General features: G+C 38.8%; 1 protein-coding gene across 1 annotated transcript in view; it reads right to left on the bottom strand.

Moving 5' to 3' along the window:
• Positions 1-26,039, bottom strand: part of LOC101863959 (deoxynucleoside triphosphate triphosphohydrolase SAMHD1) — a gene marked incomplete at its 5' end in the record, with an annotated part of 47,344 nt that overhangs the window by 5,122 nt on the left and 16,183 nt on the right. Inside the window, 6 exon segments of the mRNA XM_005092593.3 lie at positions 1,672-1,788; positions 8,748-8,846; positions 14,950-15,036; positions 17,097-17,289; positions 18,750-18,803; positions 23,124-23,215. Of these exon segments, the coding sequence (XP_005092650.2) occupies positions 1,672-1,788; positions 8,748-8,846; positions 14,950-15,036; positions 17,097-17,289; positions 18,750-18,803; positions 23,124-23,215 (642 nt within the window).

Here is a 26,039-nt window from a genome sequence, read left to right as displayed (position 1 = left end):
ACAATACGAATATGGACAGAAAGAAAGAGTAAATGAGCAAAGAAAGAAAGGAGGAAATTGGTACAAAAAGTTCACTATAATGGCTAGCCAGATTTGGATAAATTCGCAGCTAAAATTGTACTGCCGATCAACCCAAAATGAATGCAGAGCGGGATAATGGCCCATTGCAGGAAAGGCACAATCTGGCAGGTTTCTATAACATTAACTTATTGCTGAGAGAATTAACGTAAATATCTGGAACTTATACAAGAAAATACAAAGACGTGTACAGATCTTTTGCCACAGAATTTCAGTAGCACTACGCTACTGCATTTTTGAACAAATCTAGTGGATAATGACAGAGGATCAGGTACAGAACTGTCAGAAAGCACTGAATAATTGTAGGATATACCCTTGAATTTAGTCTCAATACCAAATATGCCCTTTAACCCTCAAATGTTTTTTACTTAGAATTTCAACCACAGTTGGTTATTGGGTTTGCCCCCCATAATTTTCATAATAATCTGCCTTATTTGGTATCAAAATGCCATTTTTTAAAAGGGGGACGCTTTCTTTGATGAATGAAACCAAAACTACTTTAAAAAGTGCATTTTTCTATTAAAAAACGTCAATTGAAACATAGATAGCGTTCATGTGCCTTTCGGTCCGTCATTTTGAATTCCGTAAACATTGCTGCTCACACTGTCCCAAGGAAAATGCAAATAATGGCTCCAAAATGCAGTTCTGACGAAGAAATTGCCAATGTTTCAAGCGATGAGGAGCTTTGGGATGATGAAGAAAGCTCTGAGTCTATTGAAGATGAGAATCAAGCCCCATCAGCTGATGGTAATGTTTTGTTTTTTTAGTAAGTTTTACAGCGCTCGGAACTGCATAAGGTCATATAAGAAAGCACGAAACACAATTAAGTTGGTTGCATTCACAACAGTTCACTGCACGGCTTGGCTCTGGTCAACGATCAGATTTTTAAAATGTTAAAAACTTCTTCCATGGTTCCAAAGCATGTTACTTGAAAGCAAATCCAATTCTGAATTCATTGATGCATTATTCTATCTTGTATGGGAGCAAAATTATGTTACTTTTAGTAATAGTACCTACAAAATCGTAACAAAATTCCCCAAAACTGTAAAAACAATAAGAGTTCAGTTTCCCTCGAAGCTGAAGGTATTGTTCTGGATCTAGCACCACACACACCTAAATCTTTTCCTCACTTCCATTCAAACTGTCAATTGCATGTATCTCTTTCTTCAATGGAAAGCAAAAAACAAAAAAACACCCCCCCCCAAAAAAAAGAAAACCCTAACAACCCCCCCCCCCCCCCCCACCACTACACCACCAGAAATAAATAGAAGCTTTGACATTAATATTCCAAACCTATGGCCAAGAGTCTGGATCAGCTATCTTGAGCATTGACAGAACTTGAGAAAAGAGACAATTTTTTGTTGTTTTTGGTTTGCACAAATTACGGTGCACTCTTTTCTTTTGTCTTTGTGGTGCTTGGTGAAAGAAGAACTATTGAAATGGCCAGATTTTGTGATTACAAAAAGTGGAGGAATGAATCTGGAAAAAAAAACCCACAGCTAAATAACAAAGTTACATAATTTGAAAATTGACATGGGGGGCGCAAGGAGAATTTAAGAAAATTATAGTAACAAATCCTGAACACTGACTTACCTGTAGCCATCTTTGGAAGGCTTCACGGATACTGCGACGCTTAGCATCATCTTTAGTGCAACTGTATACGCGAATCTTGATCTCCTCAAAGACGCTTGGCTTGATCAACAGCCCAGGCTGAGAATAGCAAAAGGAATAACAATTCTTGTTTTTTAAACGGTGCGGGGAAAAGCAAGACAGACGGCAGAAACTGGGGGGAAAAAAGTAGGACCTACAGGTAGCACTTTCTAAATACCTGCATTATGAACCACTTCGTTGTCTTACATCGTATGTCACGAAAATGCATAATTTTTAGCGCTGCACCATTCCATGTACGTCACAGAAGTTGGCAAAATTTTCCGCTCGTGGTTGCCTATACGACGTTACATGTACTGCACGCTAATAACCTGGCTCTAATTCTTCTGTACGAAGTTTTAGCCACAAGCGCTGCGTAGACTCGTATTCGGGAACAAAAGACGAGCATACCAGTACTAAATTAGCTAATATTTCTTTACAGCTTACGCTTGCAAGCGACCGATAAATGTATAATATATCTAGGCAAGCGAACGGATGCGTGCTCTCGTAAAACGTTAACATCAAAATGACTTTAAAACGGCAAAGAAATTCACTTTTTGACTTAGATTTGCAGGTTATTCGAAATTAGGAGTAAGATGGGAGGAAATCGGGAATAAGAAAAGTAAAAAAAGTGAAACAATAGAAGACCCGGCATCCGAAATATGTCACAAGAATGCTAGACCTAGACCGCACGTCCATTAACACTGAGACACTAGACTGCTGTGTTGGGTGACGAGTTCAGCTGAAAATCAGCGCTGACAGTAGCAATGCATACCCCCCTGGCAACGAAAGGGTTAAGGGTGTACTTGCTTTTAAGACGACGAATAAAACTATAAGCACAATTAATCTTCCTTAACGTCGTCACGGCAGCAGTCAGTGGTGACTGAACCCAAGCAGTGAAAGGAATATCACCAAGTATCATTTGGTTCTAAGCTACACACAATAAGCCATATAAGGCATATTTATCTGTACTTAAATAAAGCTAGAAAAGTAAAACAAAGAAGACAGCAGAATTGGAGAAAAGGATTCAGACAACAGAGATGAGATGTTACCGCAAACTCCTTGACATCTCATACAAAGACCACATTTTAAATACTGAGGTAAGGAACAGAATCACCAATGCAGTGGGGCAGCATGAAGATCTACTGATCACAGTGAAGAGACGAAAATTAAAATGGTATGGGCACGTCACAAGATCCACAGGACTTGCCAAAACAATCCTACAAGGAACCGTACAAGAAAAGAGAAAGAGAGGAAGGCAGAGGAGGAGAAGGGAGGACAACATTACAGAGTGGACAGGAAAGATGATGGGTGACAATCTGAGAAAAGCAGAGGAGAAAGAGAAACGGCGAGAGCTGGTTGTCAGATGCAGTGGTGCCCCCACGGTTGCCCCAACCACAGGATAGAAAAAAAAGAAGAAGAAGATAAAGCACACATGGCTTTTTCACCACAGAAATGGTTATTGTGTTGGTACACTTGGACACAGATGACACACCAAGATAACGGGAAATACTCTTAGAAGGAGAACAAAAATTAAGCCTCACTTTGGACTCATGTTCAAACCAGTGGCGGTGGGAAGTGAAGGGCTCACGGGCTTGAGCCCCTATCCCCTCCCCACCCGCCACCCCCAATTCTATCCCAAAGTAAATGAAAGTTTCTCCATAATGAAATAAGCAGTTGAAACCGTTATGACCGCACGCAATGAATACAGCGTGATCTATTCGGCGGCTTGCTCGCTTACCCAATCACTGTTGTCACCGCTTACAACTATAGTAACCCAGCAGCCAATCAAATGTCTTTAGGGCTCAGCAAAGATCAGCCCTTTTCCCACAGCCCGTCCTTAATGAAACTCTTCTTGTAAAAAGGTAGAAGACTGGGAAAAAATAACACTGTGCCGAGGGCTCACGCTCTCCTAGCCCTGACAATGGGGTGAAAGTTTACGACACACTTTCCCCCACTGACACAGATACCTATGCGCTCATTGGTTCTTTGTAAGGTGCGTTCAACTTTCTCGACTACACGGCCTAGTCCAGCTCATAGAAGTATTATGTTTGAAATGCTGTGTGTGCATGTTTGTGTTTGTGCCACTGAGATTTAACAGTTATAAATCAGGTCGAATTACTTGTAAGGCAACTTTTTCATCACACGAAAACTAATTAGAGGAAATTTGGAGGTGAATCGGCTTCGTTCACACCATCGACAAGAATTTAACTAAGAACAAAGAGATGGAAAACAAAGGCAACTCTTCTCGTTTGCATGGTACTCAAACTGCCGTGGCTCATTGTGACTATAGAAAATCTGGAAGCAACCTAAGCCCCACCCAAATTTTGGTCCACCCACCGCCACTGGTTCAAACCACCTCCTTGTTGGTCAATTTCACAATGTAGCGTATAACAGTGACTGGTAATTGTAACTGTAAATCTTTAACTCCTACATTGACACAATCGATATAACCGAGGAGGCCAGCTCCAAAGCATATCAATGACTTCCACAAAACTTGTCACGTAACAAATAACATTAACAAATTTTAGTGTTCTTTCCCAAATCAGGATTCAAGTGAGCTAAAAGGTGTTGACAATCCAAAGATCAATGAAAGAAAAGGTTGAAAGTGCAACTCAGTCAAGAATGTCCTAGGTTATGTCTCTTTGGCAAACAGATACTAAAGGAACACTACCTTGGCCCAAAAGGATCAGGGGCAGTGTCACTACCTTAAACACTCTTGTTCAGACCAAAAGCAGTGCAACTGCTTTGTAAAGGGTGGCGTAGGGTGCTCTGTGAAAGAATGAAAAGAATAAAGCCAGACCATCAAACAGACCTGGAAGATATGGGAAGACCCAGAAGCGGACAACTCAAAAGGACATTTCTCCACTGAAGACCAGAAGCACAAGAAAATGAAATCATCAGCTATGAAACAGATAAGAAACTTGAAGACCAATTTAAAATTTCCCTGCCCATCTTTTTGAAGAATCATGAGATAATGACAGAATCCAAAAACAAGAATGCTAAATTTTCAGACACAGTGACACATGTATTCATCACACAAAAAAAAGGGAAACTTATTTGAATAAATGCGAAATCATATCTAATAGATCACTTGCCTGGAAATTTCAATAACACTTTGCAAGCTTACCAAGAAAAACATACAAAATTTAGGAAGCAATAAAAACTGCTTTTATATTATCAAAGCTCTATTTTTGAGGGACATAGTAAGAGGGTGGATAAAAAAGTAACCGAACTCAGTTTTTCCAATAGTAAATAATTGGGTACTCTTGTTGAGCATGTTACTGGCACAAACAGAAGCCTTTTTCATCATCATACGAAAAAGTTTCATCGATTACTGTACAACAATTTTCACTTGGCATCAACTTTTCCGAGTTCACTTCACGTTCATCGTGATTACAGTTTATATCTTAAGCCAAATTTCAAAAAAAGTTTGAAGGATATTAAAATTGTTGTGTTTTATTTACCTTGTCTTTGTGGAAGCGGATTGAGCAAAACATGAGCATTCAGTTTTGATTCATTTGGAAGAACAGCCACAGAAACATTTCAAATCGTCTGCTCAGTGTAAGACTCGGTCAACATCACTTTTTAATATGGTGTATGGTCGAGTCTTACATGAAGCAGTTGAAATGTTGTTGGTTGCTTTTGGCAAAGATTAATTAACAAGAACGTAATGCTTTTCATGTTCCTCCAAATTTAATGCTGGGGTCTGGGGGAAGGCTGAAGATGTCTGTAAAAGAGGAGACTTTAAAAAGTAGACGAAACTGTCTGAAATAATTGTTGCCAAACTGCTAATGAAGTCATGAGCACTGCGGGAATTTCTTGTGGCTATGTCAAACTCCAAGCATCGCAGTTAAGCAAAGAGAGGATGCAAAATTTTTGTCCCCGTTTGCTGATTGAAGACCAAAAGCAACTGAGTAGATGGGAGTATATGTTCGTTGCGTTGATCACAGACTTGACGAAAACTTCCCTAAAAGAATTATTATAGGTGAGGAAACTTGGCTGTAGCTTCTACAACCCAGAAACAAAGCAACAATCAACACAAAGGAAATACGTAGATTCGCCACATTCAAAGAACACCTACTAGGTGTGAAGTAATGTTTAGTAACTATTTGTAGTTTTCTTTAACAATTGGTAGGGCATTACACTCTAAGAATAAGTTTCACAATGACAAAGAATCAATCAAAACTATTACGTGCAAGTGTTGAGGCATTTGAGGGAGAACATTTGACCAAAACGACTGGCTCCGTCACGCAGTAACTGATGTCTCATCGACCATACTCACCACTCTTGGTTCCATGTGATTTTATTTTTTCTCAAAAGTGAAAATGCATTTGAAAGGCTTCTGTTTTGAAGATATTAGGCCAAAATGTATTAAATTTGAGTAGCTGAGACAGAGTGCTCAAGGCTATCACAAAGGAGGAGGTACAGAGAAGCTTCCAATGCTTACAAACCTGCTGGAATCACTGGATACGTGCAGGACGGGGCTACTTTGAAGGTAGCAGTGAGGAGTAAATTATGCTGCAGTAATTTTCATATATAATAGCATCAGTCCACTTAATTTTTTATCCACCCTCAATAATCCTTTGAAAACCAAAAACATAGTACTGCCAGAGTACTGGTACTGATAGCTTCATTGACTGGGAATCAGTTCGTGAAACCCCTGTGAAATGTGAACAAAGATGCGGTAAAGTAAAAGTTTGTTTTAGTTTTAGTAAGACTTTTACAGCACTTGCAACACAATGAGGTTATATATGTGCATAAGATTAGAGGCGTTACAAGAGAGTAACAAACACAAAAAAAGGAGGACAAATTTAATGAAAGAAGGAGCAAATCACACCAGAACACCTGTCAACGACTGACACATAAAGTTAGACTCAAACCATCTAATGACATTCTAACTTCTAAGACATCAACCTGGAGAAGCAGTGGGTCCAAGAACACTCAAACGCACAAAGAACTGAAAGAACAGGCATATTTGCAAAAAACTTGACAGGAACACAAACTTGTCTTCCAACACCAAAATAAATCACCACAGTGAACACCAAAATGAGCTGGAAGGGCCAAAAACGCAATGGACATCACAGATCAAGCATATATGGCTACCACAGAAAAAAATGACAATAACCAAGCCACAAGAGAAGGACAGTCCATGATTTGTCACTAACACATAGAATATAAACCACTGAATTTCTTCCTCACACCTCAACAGAAATTAACCACAGAAACATGCCCTTGTAAAAATACAGGCAGCCGGTATTTTCACGACATGTGGAAAAAAAATCTACGCGCATTTTCTCGACTTGTTTTTCTCCTTGGAAGAATCAGTAAACAGCTGGGTCATGCCAGAGGTGTATTTATAGACTCTCTGCCCTTTGGCCATGCCTTCTCTCTCAGTCTCTCTCTCTCTCTCTCTCGATAAGAATGGCGGATGCAAATCCCCTTCCCTTTGAAGTGGGACGAATTCTTAATTTTAAAGCGTATCGTGAGTTTGAGGAAGAATTTCGGAAGTCATCATCATTGCCTTTCCCACCCTCCGGGTCAGGATATAGGCCACGAACAAACACTCTCCACCTTTCCCTATCCTGGGCAAGTGGCTTGATGTCACTCCATGTCTTTCCACTTTTCTGTACATCCATTTCCGTACTCTTCTCCAGGTTCCACGAGGTCTTCCCCTTGATCTTTTACCCTGTAGGTTCCAATCTAACACTTCGGAAGTACTGCGGTACAAAGTATGTTTTCAGCAAAAAATCCTCGAAATCAGCCACCACCAAGAACAACACAATCAAAGACGAGTCGAAACACTACCCGGCGGAGTGGCAGTACTGTTTGTGTTCATGTCTCTACTTTAACAAAGGTTTTTTAAAACTTTCTGAGGGTCGAAAACGGCATTTTTCATTGCGGCTATTATTCAATTTGTCATCGCATCTCTTACAGTAGGCTGTTACACAAATCCGGGAATATCAATCCTGACGGTACGATCACCAATCCTATAGATTCTACTCTAAATTTCCACCATTTTTTACACGTTCGATTGTGGAATGGCAAAACCAGAGCAGAACTTCACTTATTAACACCTTTATTTTCCCGACAGAGCTGCGCAGAGGGACAATGGTCGAGTTCGCACAAATAGGCCCAAAACTTACTGCCGAGGGTGAGATTTTAGAGCTACCGCCCGAAAAGCAAGAAATAAGAAAGCAACCGTGCCCCCCCCCCTTCTTTTCTCTCTCTGTCTGTCATCAGTCTGTCTGTCTGTCTCTTTCTCTCTCTCTTTTCAAAGATTTCGGGATGTAAATCTAGGTTACGGGTTTCTCAAGGGAAAGTTGGAGTTGGAAGCACTCTCGGAACATATCGTATCACAAATCTGGTAGTTTTGATACCTTAATCGGAATGGTGTTAGAACAAGTCCAAAATCGGAAGCAAGATGTAGATCTACTGAAAAAAAAATTGCTTAGAAAATCTAGACCTCTGCGGTAAGAGCCGGTATGTCTTTGACAGGTCATGAAAATGCGCATAATTTTTTTTCCCCCGACAGGTCATGAAAATGCGCTTACATTTTTTCCCCACGACATGTCGTGAACATACCAGCTGCCAAAAATTTATGAGACTAGACAGTGGACCACCACTTTTTCTGCTGCCCAGAACTCGATGATATCATTCTCTCTCCTTGTGAGGCCACTCAAAGATATTACATGCTATTAGAACCCACATACCCTTTCATGTCATTGGATGAAAGGACAAAAACCAGGTACAAAGCTTGACCAGTTACCAAAACAACAACAAAAATCAGCAATGAGATTGACTGTCATATAAAAACTTCCACAGAAAGCCAACATTTTAAATGATACATTTCAAGTAACGTAAGGATAAACTAGTGTAGGGGAATAAAATGAGACTGACAAACAGAAAGAAAAGAGGGGAGTAAACAGTAGGATCTAACAGTGATACCTCTGACAAACCACTTACTTTCGACGGCAGATTAAGCACAACACTAAGGGAGATTTCATAAGGTAGTTACTTACCTCAGGGGCATCAACTGCCTTGTCTGGTTCTGACTTGCAGTACACTTTGAGAGTCTTGATTGGATTGCGTTCTTTCATCCCAAAGTTCCACTTTGCCACCTAAAAGAGAAGGCAACAACTTTTTTCTTCATAAAACCTTCCATCCGTTCCTCTTGGTGCTTTGGAAACCTAGGTAAACTCTGGATTTGTGAACCACATATCATAGGTTCATCAGCGAACTTTAAGCAAGTTGTTTAATACTTACTTATATGATCGTCAAATCTAGTAAGTACTGTAAACAAAACAAAGTATAGTGTCAGATTTTGTGCTGTTCAGCTCAACATATTATGGTCTTGAGAGAGGGAGAGAGAGAAAGAGAGGGAGAGAAAGAGAGAGGGAGAGAAAGAGAGAGAGAGAGAGAGAGAGAGAGAGAGAGGGGGGGGGGGGGGGGGGCACCTTAACACATCAGGATCACAAAGGTCAGCTCCCTGTCGCTTCTCTGGCTGGGCTGACTTAATTTTTGGTACTCTTCAACTTTTAGTTTTGGGAGTATCCTTGTACTTATCATCCAATGCACCCAAAGTATGAAATTTTGCTCTTGCGACTCAAAAAAGAACGGACATTGTAACTCATTTGGTTTTTTCGTTAAACACACTGAAGTTGTTAGTTAGTTAGTAGTATAAGGTTTTACGGCGCTCGCAACTGCTAAGGTCATATGAGCGCGCGAAACACAAGTTGTTCACCTCTGCGAAAGTTCACTTCACGACTGGTAACTAGTTTACTTTAAAATGCTAAAAAGTTAAAATATTCAAATTCGGTGTAAATACATTTGTGATCTAAAACAACTTTTAAGTAACAATAAAAATTTTAAATAATATCAGATTCACTTTACAACTCGCCATAAAGGCCAATGGCCTTTATAAAATTTAAAATTCTGCTGGGAACAACGACGGAGAAAATATCCTGCAATTTCTTGGCAATGCTAAATTGTGAATTTTTTTTTACAAAAGTGGATGACAAAAAAGCAACATTAAAAAAGAAACATGACATAGATGAAGGTACTCACAAAAGGGTGTATCTAAAAGGGTGTATCTGCGAAGAAGATAGAAAGCTGTATTTCTGCACCTTAATCCACCTTGCACACAATGGGCGAAGAATCATTTCGAGACCTCACACATGCCATTCCTTCACACACAATGTTATGTGTCTAATAAAATCGTGAGTATCAGACTATTAATTATCATATATATTTACGCTGTGGTCTCTCTACATAGATGTATGAATCGATTCTAGTGCCAAAATACATCTACAATGTCATGCATATATATAAGTGTCAAGATGCGGGGGAATCGGGCGCTCGTTAATTTTTTGGGCATGTGGAGTTATTGGTACCATCTTAAAGCTTGTTCATTTGTCTTGATTTGGAAGAAAAGAATATCCATTTATCTTGAATACGAGTCAAGATATTTGCGATTGAAAGAGGTGGGGGCAGCCTGGTTTCAGAGGTAAAATTAGCGAGAAAATGGCCGCCAAAGTTTGGTTATTTCCATAGCTTGAGAGTCCATGGAAACGGAAAACTTACATTCTTTGTGCCTCTAATCAACTTTTTCAGTGAAATCGACATAGAAATGTGTTCTTAAATGGACAGAAAAGGTGTTGAGCCTAAAAACAAAAATTCAATAAAAATTGCAAAACAGGTGGAAAAGTGCCAGTTTCTACAATTTCATCATTTTGACGAGCGCCTGATTTCACCACGCTGCCTCACATATATACAGTATCTGTTACACTCAAGAAATGCCTTACTTTTCTTAAAACTTAAGTCTCTACATTTGTAAATTGACTGAAGAATGGGGGTAACTTGTTGCAACAGGGTTTTCAGAATAATTTCTGGCTTTCCAGTGACGCTGAATCAGTACCAGACTTTTCGAGCTTTTCTTTCAGTTTCTATTACCATTTGCAAAGACTGACCACGTACTGATTTCTTCACATTAATAAGTGCCTGAGTACATTTCTGATACGAAAACTAAGAACGAATGTATTAGCTGTCATCTATTACATATTTGGCAACTTGGAAACACATGTGTCACTTTTCCAGGAAAACTGCGACAGCTACAGAATTGAAAGTTGGCAAGTACCTGCAAAAAGATAGATAGCAGGGCTGCCAGCCTCAAAGTTCCCATTTCAGGTAAATTCAAGGTCACTTTCAGGTATTTTGGCCCAAAATCAGGTAGTACAAAGACAAAGAAGGAAATAAAAAGATGATTGTTGCCCCGTTACACATAGTAACCATCGAACGGGGCTTGTTTTTCGTGATTTTTTGGATAATTATATTTTGAAAACTTGATGAAATGAGGCGAAATTTTGTTTTCAACATTATGGACTATTGTTCAAGTTCAAGGCACCCATTTTTCAGTATTGAATGTGGTATTGAGTGCAGGGTGAATGCCAAACTGACTTAAAAACCCCTAGCCCATACCAGTAGAAACTATATTAAAACACATTTTCCGACATTAGTATAGGGCACTGAAAAATCCTGTGTGACTTAGTATGACGGACAATTTTATCTAGCTTTGCTCTAAAAATACAAAATAAATCCTGATCTGGGCTTGTGTTGAGACCAGAATATAAACTGCCAAAACCACGATTGGGTTGTTGAATAGCATGCAAGACAAAGCTTATTTAAAGAAAACCGTTATAGTTAGGCTCACGGCAGAGCAAAAAGAGACATTAGAAGAGAGCGTGTACTGAGAGCTGGAGCTGAAAGGCCTAAGAGTGTGAGATGTAGTGATGGACTAAGTATTGATTTTTTTCCTTCAAAATGCACACTCTGTTGATAAAATTAGTTTCAGATCTTATTCTCCAGTAAGTCCAAATACATCTAAAAAAAGATTTTTTTTTTTTTTTTTCTTCAAGCATAGGCCCTCTGCAAGGTCCAGTAGGGGGTCAGGGGTGAAGCCCCGAAAGAAATTGGGGTGAAGCCCCGAAAGAAATTGAAATCTAGAGCTTTCAAAGGGTTGAAAATGTGTCTTCATTGCCACTATTCAATTTGTCATCGCATCATTGACAAATACGGCCAATCCGGGAACACCAATCTTGAAGATACAATCACCAAGCCAAGGTTCCCTCATTTACACATTCCATTGTCGAATGTTAAAACCTAAGAGCACCACTTCCACTTATCGTTTACATTTTAGCATCAGTTTCTTGCACTGCGGCCTTCTCCTGCTGCCGAAGACTGAATTCCGTCAAGCACACCCCCCCCTCCCCAAACCCAATTGCAAAGTGCAGTAACGCTCCTAGTCCTACTTTGAATGAACTTTGATGACACCAACAACCGCCAGTCCCGTCGTACTCATGTCGTACCGGAGGCCGTACTCACACGATGCCAAAGCGCACAGGTTCACTGACCGGTCCCTTTCTTTTTCTTTCTTTCTTTTCTTCATGAGACAGCATAGTGAGAATATTGATTTTATGTGCATGGCGACACTGTTTCTCATGCATAAACTGCATGTCATAACTGTAGACCTAATGTTAACAAACTATCATCAGACTATTCTGGGCGGTAACGAAAGCGAAAGTAGATTTTGATTTTCCTGATGGAGTCTCGATATTACACCTACACTTGCGTCTGCCGCCATAGCCACTTATTCGCCATAGCCAGCTATTCGCGTGAAATGTACTCTCGGACCGGGGAAGGCCAACGTAATCACAAACACGACTGGTAAAATAGGAGCTCAGTGGCCCTTCTGGATTTTGTTTCGAGGACTTTGTGCATTTTTTGCGGGGGAATTTACAGATTTCCTCAAATTCCAGATGCATTCCCGGGTCCCGGCGATTTATATAAGCTAATCTCTCTCTCTTTCTCTTTTACGCATGGAGTTGATATGATGATGCAGCAAAAACAGAACTGTCCGAAAGTACGGATTTCCGCAAAAACTGGGAAGATTGGAAACGGCAAAGTGTTTTTCTTTTTCTTCTTCTACTTGCAGCACCCATCGCAAATCCGGTAGTTTTGACCCCTTTATCGGTATGTCCGTAGAACGGGCCCAAAATCGGTAACTACCAGAAAAATCGGTAGATTTAGGCAGCCCTGGGATAGGTCCCCATGACGGAGCCCGACTTTTGATTCATTCATTTCCTGAATTTGGAAAAATATATTTGACAAAAGTTCCCGTTCTTCTTTGGCCTTTGTGATTATTCCACTGAGAAATGAAACAAATCTGCGTAGCTGTCCTCCACAGCGGAAGTGCCGGAAGTGATATTTCGCGAGGCGCATTTTGTTTTGAGAGTATAGATCTAGACCTTCTAATTTTTTGCATCTCTCAAGATTTATTGCTCTATTCTAGAAGAGTGTAAATATAGTAGGCCAATGACTTTCAGTTGATGTTACTGCACCGATCATTCCTTTCATCGAAAGGGGACCCAGCTAGTTATTTATATTCCATATACAAGAAGTTTACCTCTGCCCATGTATTTACACAGTTTGGTGTTTTTACATGGTCTCATATCTTTCTTAGTTGTATTCAGGCTGTTCTAGACACTATATAGTTCATGTACAAACGCAAAGTGTCTTTCTCTTGTGTATTTAATGGTAAAGCAAGAGCCGACACCAAGTGCACTTTGTCAGAAAATGCAGATGTGCATCTTTCTTCTCTTAACTCATTCGCTACGTATTATTTTCGGCTTGCGGACGAATTTTTTTCGGGAGGGCGAAATGAGATGATGACTAGTGTGCAGTTCACAGGTCTTGGGGGCCATAGATTCAAATAAATATAAACATATTATACACCAACATTTTCAGTATGGTTTGTAGAATACATTTGTATTGTTTATTTGAGTATTTTTCAACTTTGGTTCCTGTAAGAGGCGATTATGCAACACAATTGTGATTGGCTGCGGATAAAATTTGAAAACAAAAAATTTATAATCTCAGATGAAACTCAAAATATATGTTTGTACCTAGTCAAATTATACATCAAAATAACCATAATTGTATATAGAACAGGAAAATATTGAGCAGTTATTTACATACATTCCATAATATTTGTACATTTGGATCATAACCTCCGATATTGAAAAAAACAACAATTTTATAATAATTTTGAAAAAAGGATCCCAAACAGAAAAAAATACTCGTATCTTATATGGAATTATTCAGAATTGCATTTGGAATAAACCTATACATGTCTTGGATGGTACTTTTTTTTAGTAAATTCCCCAAAAAGCAGTGATTTTGGGGAGAAAAAAATATTTTGACTACTTAGATTTAGGCCTAGATCTAGCACTCAAAAATATTGATTTCTCAATTTCAGTGCACTGGCAATTTGAGTCCAGTAGTATCAATATTATAAAGAAGAGTCCTACACTTCTTTAGTGAGCAAAATAATGATAAATTTTGTTGTGTAAAAGTACTAAGACTGGTGTCTGGGCTATAATTTGGGCTTCGCGATAAAACAATGTCGCATAAACTTCGAAATCGTGTTTCAAAACTGAATCAAAACTTCCGATTTTCGGTGGAAACGCTTGACCCGAAAGTCAACTTTATATTATGATCTTTATTTTAACATGGATATGTGATTGGAACAGCAACCAAGCTAAAATTGAACGTCGGTTCTCGAGCCGCCGGGGGCGGCTTAGCGTACTGACGGCACTTTAGCCGCGCCGCCCCCCCCACAGCTCGGCGTAGCGAATGAGTTAAAACTTGATTATTACTACCTGTGCAGATTAAAAATTTCTCAAGGCAAAAGACATGATATCCTTTGTCCGTTTATCGCAGATTTTGGAGAGATCTATTAAGCTGTTTCTGAATAAACAATAATTTATTCATAAGTATGTTACTAAAAATAGGATAAACAGGGTACTCTACAAACACTTGTCTAGAATGAAAACTTAGACACAGAAATTAACCATTCCAAAGCAGAATAAATCTCAAAACATTGAGCTTTTAGTACATCAGTACTGTGTGGGATGGGCAAGGACTTATATCGCTCCAAAGTTGAAAAAAATGAGAACTTCTCAACCGACACCGGCAAAGTTACTTCAGGGCTAATCAACTCCAATGATCCTGAGCCCGGGAGCTCTGGTGGGCAACTGAGTGACGCCAACTAAAAGTCGCAGAATCAGGCAAAAAGTGACACCATGCTAAACACATTCAACCGAGAGCCAATGGAATGAACAAAATTATCTTACCTAAAATGATTCAAGATCTGAGCCCCATACCTACCTGAACACAAAAGTCAGCCAAAGGAACAGATACGCTCATCCCTTCACTCAAAATCTTTTGCAGTTGTTCTTTAATCACTGTCACATCCTGAGGACAAATTCACAGAATCTATTTTTACCCATAAAAAAAGCAATACATTACACCGTAAGTAGGGTTTGAAACGAAAGTTCACTTTATCCTGACTTCTTAATTTTGAGTACATTCCCCATTTCCCTGAACATTGACTACGCTTGTAATTTTTTCTTGACAAGTAAGATACAACAGACACACAATCCACCATCTAGATCTATACAAACTGCTCATTATCTTCAAGTCTGATGTTCATGAGAACAGGCCTTTGCTCAGTCTGTCTGTATCTTAAAGAGAGAAGCCAAATCCACAGGCACCGTGTGATAGATCAGGGTGTTACAGAGTGAGCATAAATGTGACTAAAAAAACAAAAACAAACCCATAAGCCATGGTAAGCAAAGGCTGAGTGGTTTTTCTTGTTTCCAAACACGATAACATAAATCAGCTGTCTCTGAAAAGATTTTACAAGAAAAACAGAGATCTTAGTGACTTTTAACTCACTTGAGCTGAAACCAGTGTATTTACAGGACGCGATACCGGCCTGGTGGCCGAAAGCTGTGGATTTACTGGATGCGCTTTATCGACTGTTATCTCCAATATTTTTTCAGTTAAAAGCTATGGGAAGTGGCAAGCCAGCAGTTGACCCATTTGTTTATTTTGTTAAAAATTTTGTGAAGTTACACACTGCACTTTTTGAGTCGTAAGAGACTAATTCAGTCACCCCCGCATTGTGAAAGAGGCTCTGTGAACAGAAACAAAGTCACGGTCATTTTTAAGAGTGGTGATAGCCTCTCAAAGACACGAATGAAACATGTTAGGGTGTTTAAAAGGTCTGATAGGGAACTAGAAGTCTAAGGCTCCCTCTATGTCCCACAAAACATACAAGAAGCTGCTAGATCTACGGAGAGGGCTGTACAGTTCAGACAATGAAACAGTTAGAGTCGGAGTTGGATGAAAGTAAAAGTAGGAATCAGAATAGCTTTCTTCTTCATCCAAGTCTAGTCCAAGTGCAAGACAAATCTAGTAGTTCTAGTTGAGGGCACAGTAGCACTAAAGCTATTAGTTGCCGGTGTAACAATACACAAGGTGAGAAAAGGACAGTAGTATTTCAGTATGGACTTCAGACAGAACTATAGCAACAGGATACTGTCAAATCATTTGTGAAATGCATCATGTAGGCCTACTCCTACTGGGACACCATTTCATGCTTCCGCACCAAACTCAACATTCAAAAGTAAGAATTAACTGCTTGTATGTTGTTTCTGTGATACTCAGAAAAAGTTCCGTAACACATAGAAGAAGTAATACGAATACTAGGTGTTGCTTATTCCATGCAGGACAGTTATTTTTCGTAAAATGATTTTATAACAAATTGGGAGCAAAAAATTGTGTAACTACCAGACATTGCCATTTCTAAAAATATATTATTTGGGACACATTAGATGCAGTTTCCTTTGTTTGTAAGGTTCTTTCTTTCTTTCTTATGTTGCATTAAAAAAAATTATGATAAATTCCACAATCTTTTTGTAGTTAACTATTCAATATACCCCAAAACTATTAGGCTTCAATGATTGTTAGGGGAAGAATAGCTCAGGCTCAAGTGAGTTAACTAAATTGCATGTCCCAGAAATAACTATTAAATACCGGTACGTTTTCCCTCTCAAGACCTTCTGTCACATGTGGCCTTCAACAAGAGCAAACAATTGGGTCATACGCATACAAATCAGTAACATATCCCCTGGAGAGCACACACTCGATTTCTATACAGTTATTGAATGAAAAAAACCTTGTACATTCTAATCTTGGTGAAACAGACTTTCCTTAAGATTTGATTTACACGAACATTCTAACTTCTTTGTATCTATGATTGGTAGAGATATCGCTATCTTTAACAAACATTAAAAAAAAGAAGATAATTGACATTTGATAATTCAAATAAAATAAAAGTAATAGCTCAAATAGATGGTTTCTAATTTCAATCAAAACATGATTTGATTAGGTACTAGGTTTTCAATTCAAATGGCAGCACTGAGATTTAGCTGTGGAACACACAAGAAGAAAAAGTAAATAGAACTTACCCATTTTCGACCCTTTGGCACTATTGACTTGCTCTCTCCCACACAAATATAAAGGTCACGTTCCCAGATTCGCTGCAAAATTTCACGTGACCTTTTCATTTTATCAGAGTCTGAGTCCGAATCCAAGATTTTGTGCAGAATCCCATCATTGAGGTGCATGTAACAGGCCATATCATCAACACAATCAGACATTCTGTAACAGTGGTCAACAACAACCGAAAAAAAGCACATCTGAACACTGGATTCAATGACAATAAATGTTTATAACATTAACTTTATCTCTTCATAATTTGGTATACTGTTTGTTTCATTAAAAAAAAAGTGTACCACATTTCAGACTGTGTGACATGAAAAACTGGCATGTGATAAAACGTACTGATTTACTTTGTTATTCTTCCCCACCATATTCAAAATCTCTATCCCCAAGTCAAATCAACACTGTCGAATAATGTTACAAGTACTGGAATCACAGAGACAGACTTTGAAACCATCAAAAGAAACACCATCATTCGAAGAAAAATGGAAAATTACTATTATAAGCTTTGAAAGGAATGCGTATACTGTTTTTTTAGGTATCGTACAAGACATGCAAACTGTAGCAACTTAGTTGCACGCCACCAGTGTGCAAAGTATTCTAGGTTAGAATATTATTGTTTTAGTATTAGTGCGCACATATGTATAAAAGTCTTGCGAATAAATGTTAATTTTGTCTGCATTGAGTACACAACTCGACATCCTGTGAAGTTACTACAAAACAAACATTTTATGCAATCAAATAGAACAATTCTGGCTTGTCCGCAAGTTCAATAGAACTTTAATTTTGAACATAAAGAGACATGTGAGGAAAGTCAGGAAAAGGCACAAAAGATATATCAGGCTACCAAGAAAAGCTTTTCCAGTTCGGACATATAACCACTGAAAGCTGATATTTCATTTAACAAAATGGAGAGATAGAGGGCTATTGTCTACTGAGCTACTTCAAGGTAACATAAAGTTGAAAAAAAGAGAGAAATACAAAGTCTGTCTAGCGGCAGAATATAGTTTCAGGTCAAATATTAAAAGTGGATAAATATAATTTTTTTTATAGTAGTGAAAAAAACTAATTGTTAAGGGCATTCTTTGACGACATGAAAATTCATATCATATCAAATCCCGCTGAACATCCACAAACACACAAAAAAGATTTGATCTGTCATTCGATTCAGTACATTCTTTCTAAGAACACGGCCATTTTGAATGAACTCTGTAGATTGTCGCGGCAGACCTTAGGAGATGAGCTTTCTATGACTCAATAACTTGGTCAAAGCATTCCCAGACAATTAAAATTTAATCGTCAGTAGCAGTCTGGTGGCAACGAAAGTGCTGATCTCATCGACACTTGCCAGTAATAGGGTTAAGAACATTACATGATGTAACAAAAAAAAGACCATTACAGCAAAGAGGGCCATTACACAGAAGATCCCCAAAAGCCTCTTGAGAATTTGTAGAAAAAGTAGACCGACAAAGTACAGCTGCCTCTTTTTTTAGGACAAAAGGAGACCTCACATATAACAGGAATCAAAACATAGCCATGCCTAGGCAAGCATGAAGTACTCTGCTGTTTCACAAATACAACAAATGATTAAGTAACAGATGGAAAAAAATTCTTCTCACCTCTTGCCACGAACCAGACACTCTTCATTGGCAGCCACAAGGGCATCAGTCATCCTGAGAAGAAACATGCAGTTTTGAATGGTCTCCAAGTTATCTCTATACATTTTAATGATAAAAGTTAAGTTGCAAACTCCCCCATCCCCACCCATTCAAACAAAACCCTTGACCTATTGCACAGATCTGAGGTCACCTGAACGCCACAGTGAGGTAGCCTTCCTTACACGAGAAATGAGCCCATCTCTTTTGGGTCCAATAGTGATCAGCCCATCTATTACATCTCAGACTGTAAAGTTACCAGAGTTTTAGTGAAGTGGTAGACAACTCTCTAAAATTACTTTCGTAACTTGAAGAGGCAGTCCTTACACATTCAGCTTATTCATGATGTACTATTATGATTTATTTCTACTATGCGCAAAAAGGTACATCATCATCCAGTGCCAGATCTGCGACAGACATCGGCGATCATGATTTTCCATTCATTCCTTTGCTCGGATGCTCTCAGAAAAGCTATGTTTCCCTGATTTTTCCCTGTTACCCATTTGTTCAGGTTCCCTAAGTATGTTGTTCTGGGCCTACCCCTGCCTCGCTTGCCCTCAATTTTGCCAGTGAGAGCTAGATGTTCAAGACCCTTATGTCTATTCAGGTGTCCCAAAAACTGCATTTGTCGTTTCCTGATTGTTTTTAACATTGAGCGTCCCACGTGGGCTTCATCAAGCACTACCTCATTTGATTTCTTTTCCTTCCACGATACTTATAGCAGTCTCCTAAGAAACCACATTTCTGTTGCCTCTATTTTATTTTCACTGTCTTTATTGATTGTCCAGCATTCACAGCCATATAGAAGGGTTGACCAAACATAGCATTTCAGGACTTTCATTTTGGTGTTCATTGATATGTTTCTATTTTTCAGGATTGGGCTCATTTTTATTGAAACTAGCCTTAGCCATTGCAGTTCTCCTTTTTATTTCTGCGGAAGATTTGGCATCAGATGTTATCATATATCCTAGATATTTAAACTGTTGGACTTGTTTGATCTTTTCACCTTTGCTAATGAGATTACAACTAGGATTTGCTGCTTTTTTGGATATTACCATGCATTCTGTTTTCTTTACATTCAACAATAATCCTTTATGTTCACTTTCTTTTACAACATTATCTAGAAGCATTTGAAGGTCCTTTTCGGAGCCTGCTATTAAAACCGTGTCATCTGCATACCTGATGTTATTAATATTTTCTCCATTAACTTTGAGGCCTGGACATTCTTCTATGTTTCTAAGGATTGTTTCACTGTACATATTAAAGAAGTCTGGTGACATAACACATCCTTGCCTCACTCCTCGCCTAATCTGCTTATATTCACTGTATTCTCCATTAATTCGTACAGCAGCGTTTTGGTCCCAGTACAAATTTCTGATAATTCTTAGATCTTTTCCATCTATGTCTAGCTTTTCCAGTATTTTAAATAGCTCATCATGTCTAACTTTATCGAACGCCTTTGAATAATCTATGAAGCATAAATACAGATCTTTCTGTGCTTCAATACATCTTTCCATTAACATTTGTAAAGTGAATATAGCATTTCTGGTGCCCTTGTCAGGAACAAAGCCGAATTGCGTTTTAGATATCTCTGGTCTTACACTTTTTCTCAATCTTCCCATTGTTACTCGCAACAATATTTTTGTAAAATGACTCATAAGGCTAATTGTTCTATGCATATCACACTCAGTGGCACCTGGTGTTTTAGGTAAAGCTATAAAAACTGACTTCATCATATCTTCTGGGATCTCACCGCTGTCATAAATAGCATTTAGGAGCTTTGTTGTTATTTCAGTGCCTAGTTCTTCGAGCCCGACAATCACTTCAACTGGAATATTATCTGGCCCTGTGGCTTTTCCTTGTTTCATTTTCCTAATGGCAGCTTGTACTTCTGCTTTCAGTATTGGAGGTCCATTTATTTCATTTTTTTATTACCGGTTTTTCTCCTCTATTATCTTTGAAAAGTTCTTCTATGTATTCTGACCATCTGTTTAAGACATCCCCTTTGTCCATTAAAATATCCCCTCCCTTTGATCTTATGCATCCTGTATTTGAGCATCCTTTTATCCCACTTACTTCTTTGATTTTTGAATGCATGTATTTGCTGTCTTTGTTTTGGTTCTTCTCTATTTGTTGACACTGATCGTTTATCCATGTTTCTTTTGCTTCGTTGCATTTTTTCTTTATTTTCCTGTTCAAGATGTTGTACCTTTCTACATTTGATTTTGCCTTTCTTCTCTCTTCCATTTAATATGTCCTGGGTCATCCATTTTTTATTTGCTTTTTTAGCTTTCAGGGGGGGGGGGGGGGGGGGGGGGGGACATTTTCTTCCACAGCTTCCATTATTGAGTCTTTCATTTTCCTCCATAGTTCTTCCGATTTAGTAATGTTTTCCAAAGCTTGAAATTTATTTCTTACATCTATGGAGAAACATTCTTTCATTTCTTGATTTGTCTTTAAAAGACCTATGTCAAATTTATGTTCATACTTTGACTTTTTGAGTTTCTTTAGTCGTATCCGGATTTTACACACGACTGGTACATGATCACTATCACAGTCTGCTCCTGGCATTGATTTAGATGATTTTATTGTGTTTCTAAAAAGGTACAGCCCCAGTTAAAAAATGTCTTTATTGAACAGAGACCAAAGATTGGAACCTCTCACACAGGGCTCCATAATGACAATACGGCTCTCCACAATGCAAAGACCAAACTCTGCCCAATCAAGAGAAAGAGATCTGAGTTTTTGCCTCATCTAGCCTACAGTCCTAACTTAGCTCCCTGTGAATTTTTGCTATTTCCAAATATGAAAGATAAGCTTGTTGGACAAAAGTTTGAACATATTCAGAACTAAACAAGAGAAGTCAATAAGAGCTGAAAAAGCATACTGGAAGCTGACCACTGCTGTGCCCTCCAGGAGTGGCCTTGAAGGCTGAAATCCAGGATACAACAAAGCTGATTTCAATGGACGGCAAATGTCAGGTCCATAGCATCAAAAGTTTTTTAAAGATATTTTACAACTTCCATTACGCTTTGATCCAACACAATGCAGCTACATTGAGTAAAGCTCACCCCTTTTTCGATGAGAAAGATACCCCTGTGATCTTCAAATGGATCTAACTGACCTGCAGTGCAATTCTGAACTTGCAGGTTAAGTTTAGGAGGGTGAAAAGACAGGCAGATAAGCTTGGTCAGTTTTTTAGAGAATTGTCCCCCAGCTTCTCGGAGCTAGTGACTTTTTGGTGGCACATATCTATATGAACAACTCTTTCCCACAATGAACTTTAATAAGTCAAAGTACAGATCCAAATTTACTGCTGAGCATCTTCAAGCCATACTGAGTCTCACTTGCTTCCTTGTAAAAGGCAATGTGGCTAACCTATACAAGAGGAAGCGTTTCCGGGTCTCTGGCAGCAGGCAGTAGGTAAAAGAGGCTAATGTTCTAAAACAGTTCTAGTTCTGAACAGTTTCTGACAAAGATTTTGAGTTTGTTTTGTTTGTTTATCAGTGTAAAGAGAAGCAAACTGACATAATCAAGGTCATTTACTCCTGGGAAAAAGTAAGACATACATACAGAAACAACAGAGGTAAAGTAAAGAAGTATGACATACCAGTGGCGCCCTCCAACCACCCACAAAAAGATTGTGCAGATTACATCAGTTGTACTTTTTTCTTTCTATACTCGAAACCTTTCTTTGGTGGAATACTCGATGCCGCTCAAGTTCATCCAGACAGAACCTCCAGAGGCCTCTAATTTATTTGAGTTTGAGACCCCTGGTCAAAAGGTTAGTGAATCCAGGCTCAGAGACAGTGCCAAGCAGTGCAGAAGACACATTTTTCAATGGGTGGCCACTTCCTTAAACATGTAAAATATCTTAACTAAAAAAAAACAGGGGCCTCATGCTGCGATGCCCTATCAATGAAATCATTTGTAGTGGAGTGATGTGTTGCACTATTAAAGGAGCTACAACTTGTGAATATAAATCATACACACTTATACATACTCAATATATTAAATACCAATGAAACAATGTATTTCTGCAGTGACAAGCAGTAGTGTTATTTTTCCTTTCTCTTCTTTGTCTGCATGAACATTCGAAGGAACAGTCCCCTTGTAACTGAGAACATGTCAATAATGAGACCCCCCAACCCCTTTCCCTCCTCTATGAAAACAACGACTACTGTCAGACTTTTTTGTATATTTTAACACCAACCCATTTTAGGCCCATTCAGAAATGCCAAAACTAACCCTAGAGCAATAGGCATAAAATTTCATACACATGGTGTAATTTTTTGAAAAATAAATCCCTACCCACATCAGCACAACACAATGACTCACATTAGATCGATTGCACAGTTCACCTTGTGCTGGTATGCATAACAGTGCAGTTTGTAGCGGGTCAGAAACATTTGGTAGATATCATCAATCAGCTGATAGGGATAAATAGATCAGACATACTTTATGTACATGTAATCTTATGAAAACTGTGAAATAGATCAGACATACTTTATGTACATGTAATCTTATGAAAACTGTGAAATGAATCAAATGTTTCAATTTGTCTATAAAATATGCACCTGGCCTAGCTTCTTTGAGCTGCACTGCAGATGTAGCAAAAGAAAAACATTTTCCTTCTTGTTTTACTTCTGACTTTTTGTAGTTGAACACAAAACGAAAGAAATGCACACAACTGTCCAGAGTTCTATAACCTGTAGTGCAGTGATGGGGTAAGTTTCACTTTAGATTTGATAGATTAATTAATAATGCTTCTGTTTATTTCATTTGTACAAGTGTGAACAATTTTGCATCACAAAATTTTAATTATAACCAAAATAGAGGTCTATACTTGTACTTGTCATTTCCTGTGCTGATGCCATAGCCTTGTTTTTCAAACTCGGATGTTATGCTTAGTGAAAATAGAACATAGTGGGGTGTATATATATATGATATATATACGTGTGTGTGTGTGTGTGTGTGTGTGTGTGTGTGTGTGTGTGTGTGTGTGTGAGTGTGTGTGTGTGTCACGGCGCAGTGGAATCAGGCACTCGTCAATTTTTGGGCAGGTTAAGTTATTAGTATCATCCGAAAGCTGATTTATTTGCCTTGCTTCCAATGAAATAAATATCCATCTATCTTGAATAGCACTCAAGATATTTGCGATTGAAGGAAGTGAGGTCACCTAGTTTCAGTGGTGAAATTAGCAAGAAAATGGCTGCCAACGTTTGGTAACTCCAATAGCTAAAGAGGCCTTGAAAACAGGAAAAATGGCATATTTTGTGCCTTTAATATTAATCAATGTTTTTCAGTAAAATTCACATGGAAATGTTTTTATATGGACATAAAAGAGGTTGAGCCCAAAAATAAAAATTATATAAAAATTTCCAAACTTGAGGAAAAAGGCCTGTTTCTCCAATTTCTGTATTTTGACGAGCGCCTCATTTCACCATGCTGCCTCACATATATATGAGGGGGTGAGATGCAAAACCCGCTAAATCGAGATTTTTTGCTTATAAATGCACGTTGTCACTGGCTATTCTGTCCCCGTAGGATTATGCGATTGTGCGCCCGCAGCGCGGCCTAATTTTGGATTATCCGCGTTTTTTCCCTTTTTTTTCCCCACAAAACAGTTAACACCTCGCCATGTGACTAAAGGGACGTAATCACCGTAATAACTCTCATTAAAGTGAAAAGTTGGTTATTTCCCTTGTTAGACGATCTTGGTTATGGGTTGTGATTTTGTTCCTTGAGCATGTTCAATTTTTCAATCTATCAAAAGTTGTTGTTCTCATGTCTGCTGATGTTTCATGTTTGACAGGTGTCCCTGGTTTTAGTAATGACAGTAATGTGCCAGCATCCGAGGTCCAGATGTCCTTTTTTACATTTTTCTTTCCTCTATAGATCTAGATCTAGATCTAGATCTACAGCTGAAAGTTACAGAGATTATTATTTTTGGTTGCATTTTATTTTTTTCCTGATGTGTATTGTTTTCTTTTCCAAACTACTGATACTGATATGTTCTGCTTTCAATTTTTCTGTACATAAAACATGAAAATCATGAAACTTCGCGTTGAAAAAGTGCAAAACATGTCGCGAATGGTGTTACGGCAACTTGCATAATTTTGGCATAATTTTGCTTTTTTGTGTGCATAATTTGGCCTTCTAAATTTGCATAATTCTACGGGGACAGGCTATTAGAGGCACAAAGTGTTTTCGGCAAAACCCAACAATTACTTCATAAAAGCCACACATAAACCTTTTTAGGCATGTTCATACATATAGCAGATTTTTAAAAAGCTGATTTTCTCAAAAGTGCTAAAATGGAAATAGCGGGTTTTTCATCTCAGCCCCTCGTATACATGTATATATACAGTCAAACCTGCCTTAATGGAAACCTGTGTAAGACGGAAACCTGTCTTAACAGAATCTCCCCGCTCCCCCCTTGAAAAATTCCTCTTTAATTTCCTGTACATAACGCAAACCTGTCCAACGTGGAAAGGGAAAGGAAAATCCGCTCGCTTACGAGGGTTTTGCCTGTCTAAGACGGAAAATGCTTTACCTGCTCAGCCCTGACATGAAACAAAACTCGCAATTTGGTTCCGGCGGCTCTATACTTTACACCCTGCTGCCAGGCGAGAAAGGGGAGTATGGGTGCAAAATGGGGGTAGATATTACCACATCTATGTGAGCCTCAAGCGGAGCAGATGGGCAGGGTGATGTTGGTGGGAAATCTTATCAGTGCCTGTAAAAGCTCGAGTGGCGCTCCGGCACGGAAGCTTTCATGGGTAACCAGAGGCCAGAGATATGAAATCTGTTTGACCAATGCTTGCTGTCCTGATCCTACGTCCAGCCGAGAAAAGACTTCCTCGAATTGTTGTTACATGGCAGTAAGGGGTGGCATTGGTTGACTGCTTGTTACACAGATGGGTGGGGCTAAGGGTGGAAGCAAAGAAAATGTTCAAACGTTTCTGTTTTTAACAGGTCAAACAGTGGACCTATGAAATGCAAGCACTGGTCGCGATGGATTTACTTTAGTAAGACTGACGCAAGGCATTATCAGAGAGGATAGCACTTGAGTGAGAGGGGTGAAGGTTTGACCACTGCTTACCGACTGGACAAGCGACCCTTGATCCCATCGGCTGGGCCTTTGAAATCCCCCTCCATCTCTCCCTAAATTCCCCTGGCTAAGACAGAAATTTTTTCTGGCTTCTTTGAGATTCCGTCTTACACAGGTTCGACCGTGTGTGTAATAATATA

This window comes from Aplysia californica, unplaced genomic scaffold (genome assembly GCF_000002075.1).
Source record: "Aplysia californica isolate F4 #8 unplaced genomic scaffold, AplCal3.0 scaffold00049, whole genome shotgun sequence".
Taxonomy (NCBI): Eukaryota; Metazoa; Mollusca; class Gastropoda; order Aplysiida; family Aplysiidae; genus Aplysia; species Aplysia californica.
The sequence above is the reverse complement of the archived record's forward strand: the minus strand, read 5'-3'. Positions and strand labels throughout refer to the sequence as shown.